Here is a 20,588-nt window from a genome sequence, read left to right as displayed (position 1 = left end):
CACTTCCAGATGACCAGCACTCTGAAATACTCGGCCCACTACTTGACAAGAATGACCCAGGTGCAGGATTCAGACGAAAGAGAACTCCAGTCTAGCATAATGGAACAGGTGACAATATCATCAATTAGTTGTTTACAAAAATGGGCTGGTTAAAAATCAGTCCCACGTTCTCGTACAAACCAGTCTAAATCCGATTGTTGCCTAATTAATTCAGTGTAAATTCCCTCACGGCAGTAAGGATGTATTTAATGTATTGAAGAGTGTGACAAAACGCGCACAAATGCAAACTGAGCAAATGTACAAGCAAATAGTGCCGACTAAACATTTCTCTACATTGCGGATAAAGTGACTTTAAGCTGCAGAATTGCACAACTAACAACACAACTTTGTAATTCAACAAATACTTTGTTTGGAACGCTTTAACAGACCGTAGTGTCATGTTTTTCTTTTGACATAACCACAGGGCAACTTGTGCAAAAAAAGGTTTTCTCCACCCTTATCTTTAAAACCCAGTTTGCTTTTGAGCCGTGAATACAAAACATATAGTCTATCATGTTTGATTATCATGCACTTTTCTCTGACCCATTGTCTTCAAAATCCCAGGGGCAAACGTCAACCCTTTTAGCAGTGCTTACGGGTTGTTTGTAATTAGAACTCAGAGAGTTGTTTTCTTTCGCTGGAGAAGTCTGTGCTACGCTGGCATGTGCGTCCTCTACCTCCCACGGGCACGCCTCCGCCCTCTTGATCTCCGACGCCTCCGGGTCTCTCATCGAGCTCCTCCGTCTCCCGGATGTTGGCACGGTGACCGACCACCCTCTGATGACTGGCTGACACGTCGTCTTTCCGAGGGCCTGCTGGAGGAGCTCTCCTTGCTCTTTGACCTGTGCTGCTTCTCTTCCTCCCTGTCCCTTCCTCCTTTCTCTCTCTCACCCCTCTCTCCCCTTTCTTTGGAGGAGCACGAGCCTTTTCGTTTCCGCTTGGAGTGAGGGGTGGGGCTGGAGCAGGTCTTCTCCTGGCTGGGGGAGGGCGGGGCTGGGGCTTCATTGTAGTCCCAGGGACAGATGTCCACCATCAGGGTGGGCGGCTGTAGCAGACTCCCCGTGGATTTGGAGTAGTCTGAGTGGAGGATCTTGGGCTTCCCATCAGTGGGTGTGACGCTCTTCTTATGTCTGATCCTCTCTGGGGAGATGGAATCTGAATCGCCTCCCAACACTGGCTGCTCCTCAAAGGCCCAGGGGCACACCTCCGGTTTGAGTGGGAGCGGAGATCTGGGAGACCTGGGCTTCCTTGTTTCTCTGGCCTCATCTCGTTCACCCCCCTTGTCTTTGGAGCGCTGTCGGCCTGCAGGCGATTGCCCCGCGGCCCTCTGCTGCTTCTGTTGGGAGCGACTGCCCTTGGTGCTAACCGTGCCACCACCACCACCACCACCATCAACCCTGTGGACCGTGGTGGTCTCTCCTGGAGCAATGGACACATGCTTCTGGGACCTTCCTTCTGAGGGGGTTGGGGGGTCCTCCACATCCCAAGAGCACACCTCAGAGAGGTCATACAGGTTTCTCCCCGGCTCTGTATTGATGGACGGCTGGCTGCCACTCACCTGCTGCTTCATGATGCCCATCTTGGCCATGGGCGTCCTGGAGTACTCTACCGACTGGCTGATGATCATCTTAGGATAACACTCCATCTCGTCCACCTCAGACAGCATCCTCCCATCGCGCCCCTTGAGTCCCTTCTTGCTGGCATCCTCCACACTATTGGTCTTGTTGGTGAGCCCAGGCATCTTCTCTTTGGCACTGGTGATGACACTCAGCGACTTCTGCATGATGGACGTCCTCAGCTGAATGGGCTTTTTGTCCACTGTGAAGTTGTGCGCGCTGGCCGACTTGCAGACCAAGGGTACTGACTCGGCCAGTTCCACCTTTGGGGCAGGCTCTGGTGACTTCTTAACCTGCCTCCTAATGAGAGATCCCAGCAAGGAACCCTCGCCGGTGGCCATTTTGTCCCCACCAGAGCCCACTCCGCCGGCAGTTTCCTCAGCTTGGTCACAAACGTGGTCGTAGCTGTGTGACTTCTTCAGGCCCAGAACTTTGTTCTTCAGAGAGTCTTCCCTGGACTTGTGACCTGAGTGGGACGAGTCGAAGGGGTTCCGTCGAAGGGTGCTGCGGTTGCTCCCGTGCTCGCTACCGACACGTTCCTCGCGGCTGCCATAGCTGCCATGCCGGTGCAAGGTCTCTGGGATCTCAGTGATGCGCCTCATGAGAGAGCGGCCCAGGCCTTTCTTGGAGCTGCGCTTCTTCTGCAGGTGTGGGTTGTTGGCCAGCATCTTCTTGCGCTTGTAGACCTCCAGTTGGGCGTAAAGCTTCTTGAGCTCGTCCTACAATGGTGACAGAGGGATGGGTTGGGAGAGATAGAGAGAAGGAAGTGGATGAGAAAACATATTGCTTGTTCAATGCGAGTTTTTTGTTGTTGTTGCTCTAGAGACATATTCTGACATCATAGACACTAAACTAACCATGGTCCATTTCCTTGACAGACTAGAACGTTGCCACAAGGTAGCGACTTCCCACAGGGTTCAGTGTTGGGGCCAATCCTGTTTTTAATCTACATGCTCTCACTCACCCAACTCCTCAGACATTACAACATCAACTTTCACTGCTTTGCTGATACTCAAGTATACATCAAAACCAAACCGGACACCATCGCCATTTTATCAAATCTAGACAGCTGCATATTTATTTGTAATGAAAAGCGCTATACAAATTACATTTGTATCACAAATTATTTACAATTCCAAATGTTCCCAAACAAAACAGCAAATGGGTGCTTCATCTAACCAGTCTCTACACTGTAAGGTGAAAATCTTGCCGCCGTACTGGATGGCAGCCGTTTTGCAAGCCGACCCAACTTAGCTATTTTGTTTGATTCTTTTGTCATTTATTTAACTTTATTTTCTCTAAATGTATCCGATATAATTTCTTACAACCGACAATAACTTTTTAAACATCAGATCAGCAGTTACTTACCACAATTCATGCATCAACTTTGACTCATCTGCCCTGGACTCTTTCTGTAATTCCGACCCAATTTTCAGGCTAACCAAGAGGTAACGCTGACGTTACAAAGGCAAGAGAGGGGGGATCCTGGTGGGATTAAGGAGAAGGGAGGACCGGCCACCTCTTCCCTCCATTCTACTGGCCAATCACTTGATAATAAGATGGATGACCTCCGATCGCGGATTTGCTACCAACGGGACTCTCGAAACGGCAATATTCTCAGCTTTTCTGAAGCATGGCTCTCGGACAAGTAACCCCCATGGCTATCCAACTAGATGGATTCTCCATTCACCGGGCAGACAGGACAGTGAAGTCGGGGAAATTGAGGGGGGGGGATGGGTTTGCCTCTTCATCAACAACCACTGGTGTGCTGACATGAGCGCGGTGGAAGTGTCAACCCATTGTTCACCCGTCTTGGAATACCTGATGGTCAAATGCCAACCCTTCTAACTCCCGAGGGAGTTTTCAGCTGTTATCATGACTGTTGTATACATTCCACCTCAGGACAAGAAAAATAACAAGCTGGCACTTAACGAACTGTACGAGGCTATAAACAAGCAAGAAAACCTACATCCAGAGGCTGCTTTCCTTGTTGCCGTCGACTTAAATTCTGCGTCATTAAGACGTGATGCCCAACTTCCATCAACACATCTCCCTCTCCACTAGGGGCGATAAAGTCCTAGACCACTGTTATTCTACTCACAAGCAAACATACAAGGCCCTCCTTCGTCCGCCATTCGGCAAATCAGATCATGACTCCGTACTCCTGCTTCCTGTTTACAAGCAGAAGCTCAAACAGCAATTACCAGTGACTCGCTCCGTTGAGAAATGGTCTCCAGAATCACAGATGATGCTACAGGACTGCTTTGCTAGTGCCATCTAGAATATGTTTCGGGACTCCACCGATAACGTCGACGAGCTAACCACCTCCATCACCGGCTTCATTAGGAAATGCATCAGCGATATTGTCCCCACAGTTAATGTTCGCTACTTCCCCAATCAAAAGCCCTGGATGTGGCATGTGGCAGGGGCTACAGTCCATTACGGATTACAAATGAAGACACAGCCGTGATCTGCAATGGAGCAGGTTGAGAACTTCAAGTTCCTCTGTGTCCAAATCACTAAGAATTAAAAAAATGGCCCACACACATGTGCACAGTCATGAAGAAGGCACGACAGCGCCTATTCCCCCTCAGGAGGTTGAAAAGGTTTGGCATGGGCCCTCAAATGTCTACAGCTGTACCATTGAGAGCATCTTGACTGGCTGCATCACTACTTGGTACGGCAATAGCACCGCCCTCGAACGCATGGCGCTACAGAGGGTGGCACGGACAGCCCAGTACATCACTGGGGCTGAGCTCCCTGCGCTCCCTGCCATCCAGGACCTCTATAAAGGCCCGGAAAATCGTTAGACTAACCCACACAAGCCATAGGCTGTTCTCTCTGCTTCTGCACGGTAAGTGGTACCAGTGCATCAAATCTGACACAAACAGGCTCCTGAACTGTTTTTATCTCCATGCCATGAGACTGCTAAATAGTTACAGTTGGAAGTCTGGATCGGAAGTTTACATACACCTTAGCCAAATACATTTAAACTCAGTTTTTCACAATTCCTGACATTTAATCCTAGTAAAAATTCCTTGTTTTAGGTCAGTTCGGATCACCACTCAATTTTAAGAATGTGAAATGTCAGAATAATAGTAGAGAGAATGATTTATTTCAGCTTTTATTTATTTAATCACATTCCCAGTAGGTCAGAAGTTTACACACACTCAATTAGTATTTGGTAGCATTGCCTTTAAATTGTTTAACTTGGGTCAAACGTTTCGGGTAGCCTTCCACAAGCTTCCCACAATAAGTTGGGTGAATTTTGGCCCATTCCTCCTGACAGAGCTGGTGTAACTGAGTCAGGTTTGTAGGCCTCCTTGCTCGCACACGCCTTTTCAGTTCTGCCCACAAATTGTCTATATTTTCTGGATTTTTTTTTCTCATTTTGTCTGTCATAGTTGACGTGTACCTATGATGGAAATTACAGGCCTCTCTCATCTTTTTAAGTGGGAGAACTTGCACAATTGGTGGCTGACTAAATACTTTTTTTCCCCACTGTACACTGACTCTACACACACCCACTCACATACAATCATCATATACACTGCTGCTACTCTGTTTATCATATATCCTGATGCCTAGTCACCTTACCCCTATACATATCTACCTCCATCACTCCAGTATCCCTGCACATTGTAAATATGGTATTTGAACTTACCCTGTATATAGTCACCTTACCCCTATACATATCTACCTCCATCACTCCAGTATCCCTGCACATTGTAAATATGGTATTTGAACTTACCCTGTATATAGTATGCTTACTTACTTTATCGTGTTCTTCTTATTTTTATATCTTGTGTGTTTTTGTTCTACCTTGTTATTTTTAGTATTACATTGTTATTGATTACTGCATTGTTGGGGTTAGAGGTTGCAAGAAAGGCATTTCAGTGTGCTTGTGCACGTGACATTAAAACTTGAAACTTGAGTTGCCCTCCAACTTTGTGGTGCTTGTGATACTTGGAATAGGGCCAACTTAGCGCTGGGCTTGTGAGGGAGAAGGTGAGGGAGAAAGGTGAGGGATAATGTGAGGGAGAAGGTGGATCAGGAGGCTGTGGAAGTCTTTCACCCATTTAAAACTTTTACAAACCCCCCAAAAAACGAATTAAGTTTACAGAACAGAGAAAGAAAGGGAGGGACCCTGCTCACCCGTATGTCCTCGGGGTCCAGGCTGTGTTCGCTCCAGGCTGAGGTGATGCTGCTGTTGAGGTAGGACCCGGAGCGGCCCATGTCCAGCTCCTCTTCATAGGCTTCAGTGGCAATGTCATCACTCGCCTGGATCCCTGTGGACAGACACTAACGAGAGGGGGAAACAACAGACAGATTGATATTTATTTAAAATGTTCTGGTGCACTTTTCCACAGCGCGTGTCTTTTGTGAGATGAAAATGTCGCCCACAGACAAGATTGATGTTTTCTACTTCTGAGGTTTCTAACTAAGACTTGAGAAATGAACTGTTTATTCCCCACTCAGCGGGAGTGTTTAAATGTTCTCCACAGGACTGAAGAGATGAAATACCCAGAGGTTCAATTACAGTACGAAGCTGTTTAATGTACTGGTTATGTATTCAGTGAAAGGAGGGAGAGCAGGTTTACCTTTGGTACAAGCAGCAGCCCCAAAGTCACAGTCACGGTGAGGTGTGTGTGAGCGAAGACCAACATGAGCATCCAGTCAGGGTGCCACTGAGGGGTGAGAGTGAACCTGCAGATAAAGACCAACATTTACATTTACATTTTTTTTTATACTGGCCCCCCGTGGGAATCAAACCCACAACCCTGGCGTTGCAAACGCCATGCTCTATCAACTGAGCTACATCCCTGCCGGCCATTCCCTCCCCTACCCTGGACGACGCTGGGCCAATTGTGCGCCGCCCATGAGTCTCCCGGTCGCGGCCGGCTGCGACAGAGCCTGGATTCAAACCAGGATCTCTAGTGGCACAGTTAGCACTGCGATGCAGTGCCTTAGACCACTGCGCCACTCAGATAAAGACCAACATGAGCATCCAGTCAGGGTGCCACTGAGGGGCGAGAGTGAACCTGCAGATAAAGACCAACAGGTTTTCTTCAGGACACTATTATCTACAGTGAGGGGGAAAAAGTATTTGATCCCCTGCTGATTTTGTACGTTTGCCCACTGACAAAGAAATTATCAGTCTATCATTTTAATGGTAGGTTTATTTGAACAGTGAGAGACAGAATAACAACAAAAAAATCCAGAAAAACGCATGTCAAAAATGTTATAAATTGATTAGCATTTTAATGAGGGAAATAAATATTTGACCCCCTCTCAATCAGAAAGATTTCTGGCTCCCAGGTGTCTTTTATACAGGTAACGAGCTGAGATTAGGAGCACACTCTTAAAGGGAGTGCTCCTAATCTCAGCTTGTTACCTGTATAAAAGACACCTGTCCACAGAAGCAATCAATCAATCAGATTCCAAACTCTCCACCATGGCCAATACCAAAGAGCTCTCCAAGGATGTCAGGGACAAGATTGTAGACCTACACAAGGCTGGAATGGGCTACAAGACCATCGCCAAGCAGCTTGGTGAGAAGGTGACAACAGTTGGTGCGATTATTTGCAAATGGAAGAAACACAAAATAACTGTCAATCTCCCTCGGACTGGGGCTCCATGCAAGATCTCACCTCGTGGATTTGCAATGTTCATGAGAACGGTGAGGAATCAGCCCAGAACTACACGGGAGGATCTTGTCAATGATCTCAAGGCAGCTGGGACCATAGTCACCAAGAAAACAATTGGTAACACACTACGCCGTGAAGGACTGAAATCCTGCAGTGCCCGCAAGATCCCCCTGTTCAAGAAAGCACATATACAGGCCCGTCTGAAGTTTGCCAATGAACATCTGAATGATTCAGAGGAGAACTGGGTGAAAGTGTTGTGGTCAGATGAGACCAAAATCGAGCTCTTTGGCATCAACTCAACTCGCCGTGTTTGGAGGAGGAGGAATGCTGCCTATGACCCCAAGAACACCATCCCCACTGTCAAACATGGAGGTGGAAACATTATGCTTTGGGGGTGTTTTTCTGCTAAGGGGACAGGACAACTTCACCGCATCAAAGGGATGATGGACGGGGCCATGTACTGTCAAATCTTGGGTGAGAACCTCCTTCGCACAGCCAGGGCATTGAAAATTGGTTGTGGATGGGTATTCCGGCATGACAATGACCCAAAACACACGGCCAAGGCAACAAAGGAGTGGCTCAAGAAGAAGCACATTAAGGTCCTGGAGTGGCCTAGCCAGTCTCCAGACCTTAATCCCATAGAAAATCTGTGGAGGGAGCTGAAGTTCCGAGTTGCCAAACGTCAGCCTTGAAACCTTAATGACTTGGAGAAGATCTGCAAAGAGGAGTGGGACAAAATCCCTCCTGAGATGTGTTAAAACCTGGTGGCCAATTACAAGAAACATCTGACCTCTGTGATTGCCAACAAGGTTTTTGCCACCAAGTACTAAGTCATGTTTTGCAGAGGGGTCAAATACTTATTTCCCTCATTAAAATGCAAATCAATTCATAACATTTTTGAGATGCGTTTTTCTGGATTTTTTTTATTGTTATTCTGTCTCTCACTGTTTAAATAAACCTACCATTAAAATTATAGACTGATCATGACTTTGTCAGTGGGCAAACGTACAAAATCAGCAGGGGATCACATACTTTTTCCCTCTCACTGTATGTGTAACAGAGTGCATTATATTCTGGCCCAAGCAGGGCTGGAACTCACAACCTTCTGCACAACAACACGCCACTCAAAAGCCAACTGTCTTAGCCAACAGAGAAAGAGACTCTGTGAGCAACAGTTGGCTTTTAGATCTCAGGTTAGGTGATGCGACCGGATGTACTCCAGTCAACATTCTACAGATGAGTTTCACATCCACTACATAAAGATCTTCACTATCTGACATGAGTAGCCAGGGGGCTCAGGGACAAAGAGCACTGGCTTCTACCCTCCCTACGAAGACGTAAGACTGGACTTGATCCTTTTTCTTTGGAGCTTATGGATTTATCTTTCTTTTACAATACGTCTTTCTATTCCGTTGATCTCCCTGACTCAATGGGTTTTGGTCACTGAGTATCGGTCATTGGTTCAATTCTCGGAAAGAGTAGAAGCCTACTTGAATAGGAGAGGGATGCAAATATCCATGATTTGCATGAAGCCAAAAATGGTGTGGAAAACCAAAAGCACCAGGATGTACTCAAATTAAAAACAGTGCTTTGCATAGCATAGATAAAGGTCTGGCTAGGTACAGCAGGCTGTACACACCAGGATATGAATCATGAAAGAGTTTAATTGTGTACAAAAGGATGATATACTGGCAAGTAACGTGACGGATGCACAGAGGGGGTGAGAGAGACGCAGAGAGAACTTCAAATCCAACAGCGGACAGAAGACAGATGATTGAATGAAGCCTCCACCACTAACCATGCAGTGGAGTCTATCTCTCTGCTCTTTAATAGGAGTTGTGTTATTAGCCCAGATGAGCAGTACCTCAACAGTAAATGTTGCGTTACAAGGAGTGGCCACTCAGTCATCACTGTATGATGCAAATATTACATATGTGAAAGCTTCTAATGCCATTGATGGGAGCAAAAACCCAGATTTCAACCGAGGATCCTGCACCCACACGAAGTTGGAGACCGACCCCTGGTGGAGAGTGAACCTGCTGGATGTGTACAAAGTGACTGCTGTTGTCGTCACCAACAGAGACAGCAATTCTGAGAGGCTCAATGGTGCAGAGATCCGTATTGGTAATTCACTGGAGAACAATGGCAACAACAACAGCATATGTGCAGTCATCTCCAACATCACAGCAGGAAATACCGAGACCTTCCAGTGTAACGAGATGGAGGGACAATATGTCAGTGTGATCATCCATGGCACTGGAAAAATTCTCACTCTGTGTGAGGTGGAGGTATTTGGCTGTCTAGCAGGACACTGTTCATCTGCAACATGCCTCCATCATGACGAGTATCACTTTGTGAACCAAAATAAGACTTGGACTGAAGCACAGAGTTACTGCAGAAAGGAGTACACTGACCTGGCCACCATAGACAACGTGGAGGACTTGGAGAGACAGATGAGGACTGTACACAGTGGTTATACTGAAGCAGCCTGGATAGGGTTAAAGAAGCGAGAGTGGCAGGAAGAGTGGCAGTGGTCAGACAATAATTGCAGTGAGGGATATTTCAACTGGCACCAAGACGAACCAAATAACGGGAGAGGGAACGAGGACTGTGTGATGATGAGCAACGGTGGTCAATGGAATAAATCCAATTGCAACAATTCACATGTGTTTATCTGCTATGACAGACTGAACAGTTCTGGTAAGACATTCCACTTGATTAATAATACTCTGACTTGGAGAGATGCTCAGATGTACTGTAGGGATCATCACACAGACCTGGCCAGTGTGAGGAACCAGACTGAGAATGAGGAGATATATAGACTGGCTAATGGTCACCGTGTGTGGATCGGCTTGTTCAGAAGCTCCTGGAAGTGGTCGGACCAGAGTAACTCCTCATTCAGAAACTGGCATGAGGGACAACCCAATAACATCGGAGGGAATCAGACTTGTGCTGTGACATTGATAAACAATTCAGGGCGTTGGGGTTATCAGAAGTGTGATGAAAAACGACCTTTCTTCTGTTACTACAGTGAGTGGCCCTCTCCTCTGTTCATGGCATCTCTAATGTTGCTGAGTTATGGAGAAAACTACAGCTACACCTCTGAACGTGTTATAACAGCCTTTCTCACACCTCTCCTCAGGGACACCTAGACAGTTAAACTATGTTGTTATAGCCCTTAACTAGCTCACCTGATTCACCTATTCAAGGGCTTGATGATTAGTTGACAAGTTGAATCAGGGGTGCTAGATCTAGAATAAATCAAATGCATGGTATGGCTGGGATCCCAGAGTGAAGGTTTGAAAAAAGGCTCGTTTTTTTTCTTCTCAGATAAGGCGATCCTGATTCATCAGAATAAGACATGGAAAGATGCCCAGGCCTACTGCAGAGAACACCACAACGACCTGGTCTCTGCCCACTCTGAGGAGATCCAGAGATGGGTGGAGGCCAGGGCCAAGAGGTCCTCCACTCCTCATGTGTGGCTGGGCCTGCGCTACACCTGCACCTCGAACTTCTGGTTCTGGGTCAGGGGACAGTCCACCTGCTACCACAACTGGGCTCCGGGAAACGGGACCGTCATGGAGGACTGTGGGAAAACCGGAGCGGGGAGAACCGGGGCGGTAGAGAAAGATGGACGTCACCAGTGGGTCAGTCTGCCTGACACCGAGGAGCTCAACTTCATCTGCAGCACCTCTAAATAACAGGTAGTAGAACCTGGACCCAGCTCTAGCACGGTGGCTTTCCCAGACACAGACTTGGCCTGGACCTGGACGTAAAAGCAGAGAAGAATCTCTATTGAGAATGCTTCTTAGTCCAGGTCTAGGCCAAATCTGTGTCTGGGAAACCGGCCCTCAGTCTTCAGATCCAAATATTTCATTCATAGAACTTTCTAGAAGCATGTTGCTGTCGTAGCTTTTTGAAAAAGAAAAGCCTCCCACTCTAGGAGCTCAGACGCAATAATTTAATAACCAAAGTTTGATCAGACCAGCTGTCTTCATCAGGGTATAATGACAAACACTGCGGGTCACTAGTTTATATAGTGTCAAAGGACACACGCAGGTGTCTGTAATCATGGCCGGGTGTGGCCTCATAGCATTGGTTGCTTTACAGATATAAATAGAACATACGATCATAGATACGATTGGTTACACAGGCCTACAAACATTTACAATGGATAGCAAAAACACAAGAATGGCTTCAAATCAAAGTCTACGTTGAGATCGAAGGGAGCAAGGGTCTTCAAATGAAAGATCCAGGTAGCCTCTCGTTTTAACAATCAATTGTCAAGATCGTAACTTTACCACTTTTTGTTTGACATTATATTGTATTGTGTGTGACTTAATAATGATTAGATTTGATAGATTATGTTTAAGGAAAAAATCTTTGTTTTATCTTTGAGTTTGGTTATTTACATCCTTTTCACATATTTGGTCCAAACGTTTTATTCGTCTTTTAATCACATATAGGCCTCACTCATAAAATGGATGATCGTTGTTGATGTTGTTCTTTTAGTGTCAGTAGTAATGCTGTGTGAGTATGTGATGTTGGATGGTGGTTTAAATGTCATATTTGGATGCTGTTTTGAACTATTAATTTTTTGTTTAAGGGATTGTTTTACTATTATTGATTCATCGCCAATGTGGCAACAAAAAAAAAAATATATATATACTGTATATATTTGTCAAGTTGCTGTGTAATAAAAATAAATAAAAAACTTCCTAGATTGTTAACTTATTTAAAGGTAATGTTTTTCATTACATTTGATGATATTTGAAGGAAACCAGATCAAAGTATGATGACCAAAGTATGAAAAATGACTGTTGCTTCTACATTGATAAAGTTTGATCATAAAGTTTCTGGATTCATTATTAAAGGGAACAAGGTGATATCACCTTAACTCTCATTTTAAAACACCAATGGTAACATGATATTATTTCACTTCATTTAAATAAGTACTGCTTTGTAACCGACATTGGAGAAGGCGTGTTTGCAGAGGGGCGAGGTTTATATAGCTAGATAGCTACTCTACTGGTGCCAAAATGTGACTGTAGGGTGTCAGCAAATATAATTAAAAGTTTACCCTATTCATCTATGGCAAAGATATGTTTCCCCTTTCATCTGGTGTTAACTAGTTACTGGCTAGCTGGGTCTTCAGCCAGCCAGTATGCAACAAGGGGGGGGGGTCGTTCAAAACTCCAACGCAGTTGTCAAGTCAACATATCCGTCAGTGCTGCTGTGAACCGCGTCACAAGAGAAATGCCAAACGGGAGATAGATTAAAAATATATATATATATCACTGATGCAATTTCAATGTTTCAGTTGCTTTGTGTATCACCAGATTTGCTTGAGATGATTTTATTGCAAAACTGTTCACTGCACCCAAGTTGCTTGACATAGGCGTTTCAACGAGCATGAATATAAGCTCCCTGCTCACTCAGCCTGTCTTTTCAAACTTCCTGGTAGTTAGTCGTGTGAGAAAATAAATACTTTTCAGAATGACAGTTCAGGACCTTTAAAACTTCTTAACTATAAGATGTGATGCTTAGCTTATATTGTATCCACTTCGTTTCCCCTGAATAATTTCAATAAAATCATTTAAAAAAAGATCTAGAATCAAAATGAGAATGGAAGAATGTGATCATATCGAATACTCTGAGTATATCAAACATTAGGAACACTGCAAAACACCGCAACAAAAACTATTTATCACGACAAAGTCCCATTAAAGTTGCTGTGTGGAGTGAATGACTAAAGTGTGGTCTATGAAAAATTAATTAGCGTCAAACTTCAAACCTTCAAACGAGGCAGGTGAATTTACAAGGAAGGGTTGGGCTCTTTCATATCCTCGACTAATTCAATTGGGATCCCGATGCTGAGGGATGGCAGTCAAGGTCCCAGGGAGGTCGCTGTCCCAGCACCCCTCTGTCAACTGCTCCCCAGATAATGAGATTCAACCTCATTAAATCACATTAGTCATCCCAAAGGGTGTTTTTGGCACGGGTTTGAAAAGAAACATCACGACTCTCTCCCTCCCTCCCTCAGACAAACTCAGCCAGCCCTTATCTCTGGGCTCCAGCAGTCTGGCTGTTCTCTGATGCCTCTGACACAGTTCTTTTGGGTGTTGGATGTAATTCCAGCCGGGGAGAATCACCTGATTTATAAAAAGTTTGGTCTGTGATTCATCCAAGACATTCATGAGGGTGTTGTTCAGAATTTTCTATTTGAGGGACAGATGAAAAGTATCCGACATTTCATTTTCTCCAGTCGCTGTCGGCTTTTTCAATGTAGACATTTTCAATCACGGCTGGTCCGTTATTGGGTGAGGCATGCCAACATGTTGATATGAAACCTTTTCAAGTACAACCCGGGGGTTAGATTGATGGCGATCCCATCTTGCTGGTTTGTTCCGGCAGACATAAGAATGGCAATAGACTCTCTGGACGTGTTTATGGTCATAATGGACGTACGCCAACCTCATTTTCTTTCAATGTAAAAGGTATTCACTGGCGCCACCTGGTGGTGATGAGCTTAGCACTACAGACAAGTTCTACATGCAGCTTTGTGATGAATGTTCTAGGTGCCATTTTACATTCTGGACACATGCTGAGTGATAACTTGTACATTGAGGGAATGACTACTACAAACAAAAACAGCACACACACTTGTAGTTTTCCTGGTGGTCAAATGAGGAGGAGGCTCATCAAGCCAGTGTCAGCTCCTCCAGCAGATAACAGTTACATACAGGGCATAAGGAGTTTATTTTAAGCCTTGGCAGAGTTATGCACCGTCTGCCTGATGCAGGCATATTTTATTCACCTCCTTTCAAGTGGCTGTTGGAGTTGTCCTGCTGACACTATTCATTTGCTTGATGGGTGGGAGCGCTCTACTCTGCCTTTTAACTGGGGATGTTCTGCTCCTGTTATTCTCCTGGCTGTATCTTCTCTCTCTCTCTCTCTCTCTCTCTCTCTCTCTCTCTCTCTCTCTCTCTCTCTCTCTCTCTCTCTCTCTCTCTCTCTCTCTCTCTCTCTCTCTCTCTCTCTCTCTCTCTCTCTCTCTCTCTCTCTCTCTCTCTCTCTCTCTCTCTCTCTCTCTCTCTCTCTCTCTCTCTCTCTCTCTCTCTCTCTCTCTCTCTCTCTCTCTCTCTCTCTCTCTCTCTCTCTCTCTCTCTCTCTCTCTCTCTCTCTCTCTCTCTCTCTCTCTCTCTCTCAGAGTACTTAGTAAAAGTCTACTCTCCTGGCACAGTTTTCACATTCAATTAGATTTTTCCACTACAGATCTACACAACCTACTCAACCTTTTAAAAGTTAAAGAAAATTGTAGAAAATGTTCCAAATTAATAAAAAATAAAATAAAAACAAAGATGTCTTCACACCCCAGAGATAATACTTGTTGGAAGCACTGTTGACAGCCATTAGAGCTGTGGAAAATTTTAATAAGATTCTAACTTTGCACAAGTCTTAAGGCAACATATATTCATAGTTTTTGTCAAAATTGTTCAAGCTCAGTAAATTTGGTTGGTAGTCATTGATGGACAGCTACCCACTGGGCACAGACGTCAGTTCAACGTATAGTTTTGATTTACATTTGGTTGAGTTGTCAACTAATGTGAATTCAACGTGAAATCTACAAAACATTTCACCATGTCATTGGATTTAGGTTAAAAGTTGGGTTGAAAAAAATATGAAATTCCCTTACATTGATTACTTTTTGCAAATCCAATCAGTTTTCCACATTGACTCAACATTTACATTACATTTACATTTTAGTCATTTAGCAGACGCTCTTATCCAGAGCGACTTACAGGAGCAATTAGGGTTAAGTGCCTTGCTCAAGGGCACATTAACGTCATTTAGCAGACGCTCTTAGCCAGAGCGACTCACAAATTGGTGCGTTCACCCTATAGCCAGTGGGATAACCACTTTACAATTTGGGGGGGTTAGAAGGAATACTTTATCCTATCCCAGGTATTCCTTAAAGAGGTGGGGTTTCAAATGTCTCCGGAAGGTGGTGAGTGACTCCGCTGTCCTGGCGTCGTGAGGGAGCTTGTTCCACCATTGGGGTGCCAGAGCAGCGAACAGTTTTGACTGGGCTGAGCGGGAGCTATGCTTCCGCAGAGGAAGGGAGCCAGCAGGCCAGAGGTGGATGAACGCAATGCCCTCGTTTGGGTGTAGGGACTGATCAGAGCCTGAAGGTACAGAGGTGCCGTTCCCCTCACTGCTCCATAGGCAAGCACCATGGTCTTGTAGCGGATGCGAGCTTCAACTGGAAGCCAGTGGAGTGTGCGGAGGAGGGGGTGACGTGGAGAGAACTTGGGAAGGTTGAACACCAGACGGGCTGCGGCATTCTGGATGAGTTGTAGGGGGTTTAATGGCACAGGCAGGGAGGCCAGCCAACAGCGAGTTGCAGTAGTCCAGACGGGGAGATGACAAGTGCCTGGACCAGGACCTGCGCCGCTTCCTGTGTAAGGCAGGGTCGCACTCTCCGAATGTTGTAGAGCATGAACCTGCAGGAGCGGGTCACCGCCTTGATGTTGGCGGAGAACGACAGGGTGTTGTCCAGGGTCACGCCTAGGCTCTTCGCACTCTGGGAGGAGGACACAGCGGAGTTGTCAACCGTGATGGCGAGATCATGGAACGGGCAGTCCTTCCCCGGGAGGAAGAGCAGCTCCGTCTTGCCAGGGGTTCAGCTTGAGGTGGTGATCCGTCATCCATACTGATATGTCTGCCAGACATGCAGAGATGCGATTCGCCACCTGGTTATCAGAAGGGGGAAAGGAGAAGATTAGTTGTGTATCGTCAGCGTAGCAATGATAGGAAAGGCCATGTGAGGATATGACAGAGCCAAGTGACTTGGTGTATAGGGAGAAAAGGAGAGGGCCTAGAACCGAGCCCTGGGGGACACCACTGGTGAGAGCACGTGGTGCGGAGACAGCTTCCCGCCACGCCACTTGGTAGGAGCGACCGGTCAGGTAGGACGCAATCCAGGAGTGAGCCGCGCCGGAGATGCCCAGCTCGGAGAGGGTGGAGAGGAGGATCTGATGGTTCACAGTATCAAAGGCAGCAGACAGGTCTAGAAGGACAAGAGCAGAGGAGAGAGAGTCATCACATATACTTTTTGTCGTTGAAATGACCTGGAAACAACGTTGATTCAACCAGTTTTTTCCCATTGGGAATATTCAAACCTTGTCTCTAAATGTTCAAGCAGATTTAAGTCAGGACTGAGACTGGACTTTTCAGGAACACTCACCACTTCTTGGTGGATGAAATGAAAAACAGCTTCTATCTCAAGGCCATCAGACTGTTAAATAGCCATCACTAGCACATTAGAGGCTGCTGCTGCCTATTGAAATCACTGGCCACTTTAAGAAATGGAACACTAGTCACTTTAATAATGTTTACATATCTTGCACTACTCATCTCATATGTATATACTGTATTCTATACTATTCTACTGTATCTTAGTCCATGCCGCTCTGTCATTGCTTGTCCATATTTTTATATATTCTTAATTCCATTCCTTACTTAGATTTGTGTGTATTGGGTATATGTTGTGAAATTGTTAGATATTACTTGTTAGATATTACTGCACTGTCGGAGCTAGAAGCACAAGCGTTTCACTACACCCGCAATAACATCTGCTAAACACGTGTATGTGACAAATACATTTGATTTGATTTGAAAGCCACGCTGGTGTGTCTTTGGCATTAAAATGTGTTTAATTGTCTCGCTGAAAAATACAACCCTATCCCAGGGTTAGGTTTTCAGAAGACTACGGTAAGTTTCCCTCTAACTTTTTACCATCAATGACTCCCAACCAAATTTACTGAACTTTAAGCAATTTTGATCAAAACAATACAGTGCATTCGGAAAGAATTCAGACCCCTGGACTTTTTCCACATCTTGTTACGTTACAGCCTTATTCTAAAATTGATTAAATAAATGTTTTTCCTCATCAATCTACACACAATACCCCATAATGACAAAGTGAAAACAGGTTTTTAGAAATGTTTGCTAATTTATTAAAAATAAAAACCAGAAATACATAAGTATTCCGACCCTTTGCTATGAGACTCGAAATTGAGCTCAGGTGCATCCTGTATCCATTGATGTTTCTACTACTTGATTGGAGTCCACCTGTGGTAAATTCAATTGATTGGACATGATTTGGAAAGGTACACACCTGTCTATATAAGGTCCCACAGTTGACAGTGCATGTCAGAGCAAAAAACAAGCCATGAGGTCAAAGGAATTGTCCATAGAGCTCCGAGACAGGATTGTGTTGAGGCACAGAATGAATCCGACGATCCTTACATTGCTGCATAATTGACTCATATTGGTGGATAGATCATGATTAGGTCACTTTATTTCTGATCAGATGGGTGATGTCATGTCATAGAGGCATCCATCAGTGATGTGCAAGCTAACATGGCCCAATGTAAGGGACTGTATGGAAGATAATGACAGTTTCCTGAACCAATCCTCAGTACTGCTGCTTTTCATCCCGCCCCTCTTCTAAATCAGGAACTGATTCAGACCTGGGCTGGGACATCTATCTGGCCAATCAGTGACATTGATTAATCAATTCATTAGGGAGACGAGAAAAACGTCGGTACTGTCGACCTCCAGGCTCGGATTTGAGAACCCTATAGCCTTTGACCTAGATTAATGCTTGAATAGGAATATACGAGTCTATACACTTACCCAAACCTTTGCAGGATTTGCGGATGGCCTTGACATAATAATAATAATAATAATAAGCCATTTAGCAGACGCTTTTATCCAAAGCGACTTACAGTCATGCGTGCATACATTTTTGTGTATGGGTGGTCCCGGGGATCGAACCCACTACCTTGGCGTTACAAGCGCCGTGCTCTACCAGCTGAGCTACAGAGGTCATCAGCCATGACATTGAAATCCTCATAGGGGGTAATGGTTGGCTATATGGGGAAACGTTCAGAACCAGGACACCAATGACACTCTAATATAACATGATATACAAAAATATGTGCTTTCCCATGATACATCTGTCTCAAATAATCATAGGTCTATGCCACATAATTAATCCTAAAATTAAGCAGTCTTTTCTGTATAGATCATCTGTGGGGCGGCAGGTAGCTTAGTGGTTAAGAGCGTTGTGCCAGTAACCGAAAGGTCGCTGGTTCTAATCCCCGAGCCGACTGGGGTGTGCCCTTGAGCAAGGCACTTAACCCTAATTGCTCCTGTAAATCGCTCTGGATAAGAGCGTCTGCTAAATGACGTAAATGTAATGTGAGAAAGAATTTTCCTTCATGGTTGAGTACAGTAGGCTAGATTCCCCTCTCTGTTCCTAGTCTAGTAAAGGGTGCAGTCTCTGTGAGCTGAGTCATGGGGCAGTTGCATATTGATACAGGGCCTCAGCATCCCTTCCTCGCCCACCCTCCACAAAGACAATGCAGCCTTATTGATCATTGAGAGTAGAACTTTCTGGAAATTCCAGAGAGAAGCAGCCTACTCAAGCTGCCACGCTCCTAACACTCATTTGTTATCCAGATGGTAGGCCTATGAATAGGCCTGCTGCATAGCCTACATATATAAAACAGGCTATGATAAACAGTAGGCCATTTATGGATAAGTTATGTTCCACTCATTCACAAATCATATATGAAGGCTACCATTTACATAAATAGGCTACATTTACATAAATTTTCTAAAACGAACATTTTAAAACATTAAAATGAGTTGATAACCAATAACAATGTGATAGGAAGAATGAAGGTAAATGGCCTACATTCTAACATAATATAAATAACGACATTATCTTCTTTTTTTTTTATTTTTTTTTATATACTTTGTTTATTGAATTTTCAGTACCAGCATTTAGTAAGTAATTACACTTGAAAGTTATTTGGTATGAATATGGAACAACAATTTGAAGACAACGATACAGCAAAACATGGAGAGACAGATATGAAAGAAAAAATAGACATTAAGTACATAAATAAGATAAAACACAAAAAAAAAAAAAAAAAAAAAAAAGGAAGAATATCTGTTTTGATCCAGTTGTTATAGGTCAGCTAGCACAGTTATTACCGTCCTTAACATCCGAGATGTCGTATATGCACATACCAGGCTTCTTACATCACCAATATATAAATATACATCACTCTGGAACTGCAGGGAAATGTATTCTTTTGACATAAGAAAAGAAGGGGAGCCCACTTTGCATAAAATTTGTCTACAGACCCATTGAGTGTCTGTTTTATTTTCTCCAACTTTATGCAATTCAAAATAGATTTAATCCAAAGAGCATGAGAAGGGGCTGCAGAGGATTTCCATCTAAGTAAAATTAATCGTCTCGCTAACAACGTGACAAAGGCAATTACATCCTTATTCATTTTGGTCAATTGTATTGTGGGTAAGGAAACTCCAAATAATGCAATGAGAGGGTCTGGCTCGATCTGTGTGCCGCTTAATTCTGAGAGTGTGTTAAAGATGTCTTTCCAGAAACCAACAAGAGATGGGCAGCACCAAAACATGTGCACATGATTAGCAGGGGGCTGGTTACATCGAACACAATTAGGGTTCACATCCTTGTAAATTTTTGATAGTCTTGCTTTGGTCCAGTGAGCCCTATGAATGAGTTTGCATTGGATGAGGCCGTGTCGGCGCAAATAGAAGAGCTATGTACCCTTTTGAGTGCCTCTTCCCATAGTTCATCAGATATTTCCTCACCCAGTTCCTCCTCCCAAGAGGATTTGATATTGTTTAATGAGATGGCTTGTAGTGAGCAAATTTGACTATAGATTATTGACATTGTGCCTTTCTGATTAGGAAGAGGGGTGAGAAATGTGTCGAACTGTGTTCCACTAGAAAGGTTGGGGAATCCTGGATCTATGCTGCGGATGTAACTCCGGACTTGTAAGAATCTAAAAAATGATGTCTGGGGAGACCAAATTTAGCTGATAGTTGTTGAAACGTACTAAATGTATTGTTAGTATACAGATCTCTGAATCTTTTAATACCGAGATTAGACCATGTTGAGAAAGCACCATCAATCATAGATGGGGAAAAGCTGGGTTTGAGGCTACCGGAGCCAAGGAAGAGGTTGTTTGAAACCCAAAGTGGCGCCTAAATTGATTCCAGATCTTCAATGTTGTTTTGACACATGTATTGTTGGTGAAGGAGGAGTAAGGGCCTGTAATAGAGGAGTGAGCGAGGGAAGACAGTGATGCCGGTGTAGACGAGGCAGCCTCCATCTCCAGCCAAGTTGGGGGTGGGAATATTACTCTGCTCTGCAACCAGTACT

The 20,588-nt window shown here is 44.6% G+C and overlaps 2 protein-coding genes across 2 annotated transcripts; one reads left to right on the top strand and one right to left on the bottom strand.

Moving 5' to 3' along the window:
- Positions 1-766: 766 nt before the first annotated feature.
- Positions 767-6,435, bottom strand: LOC123492385 (probable G-protein coupled receptor 158). The gene is made up of 3 exons (XM_045224910.1): positions 6,257-6,435; positions 5,811-5,957; positions 767-2,374 (listed from the first exon to the last, which is right to left on the bottom strand). The coding sequence occupies exons 1-3, from the start codon at positions 6,380-6,382 to the stop codon at positions 767-769; spliced, it is 1,881 nt and encodes a 626-aa protein (XP_045080845.1). The 5' UTR covers positions 6,383-6,435.
- A 1,871-nt stretch (positions 6,436-8,306) lies between these two features.
- On the top strand, positions 8,307-11,315 carry LOC121580610 (C-type mannose receptor 2). The gene is made up of 2 exons (XM_041895580.2): positions 8,307-10,333; positions 10,634-11,315. The coding sequence occupies exons 1-2, from the start codon at positions 9,082-9,084 to the stop codon at positions 11,002-11,004; spliced, it is 1,623 nt and encodes a 540-aa protein (XP_041751514.2). The 5' UTR covers positions 8,307-9,081; the 3' UTR covers positions 11,005-11,315.
- Positions 11,316-20,588: the final 9,273 nt, after the last annotated feature.

The sequence above is a fragment of the Coregonus clupeaformis genome, chromosome 14, assembly GCF_020615455.1.
Source record: "Coregonus clupeaformis isolate EN_2021a chromosome 14, ASM2061545v1, whole genome shotgun sequence".
Lineage (NCBI taxonomy): Eukaryota > Metazoa > Chordata > Actinopteri > Salmoniformes > Salmonidae > Coregonus > Coregonus clupeaformis.
The sequence above is the reverse complement of the archived record's forward strand: the minus strand, read 5'-3'. Positions and strand labels throughout refer to the sequence as shown.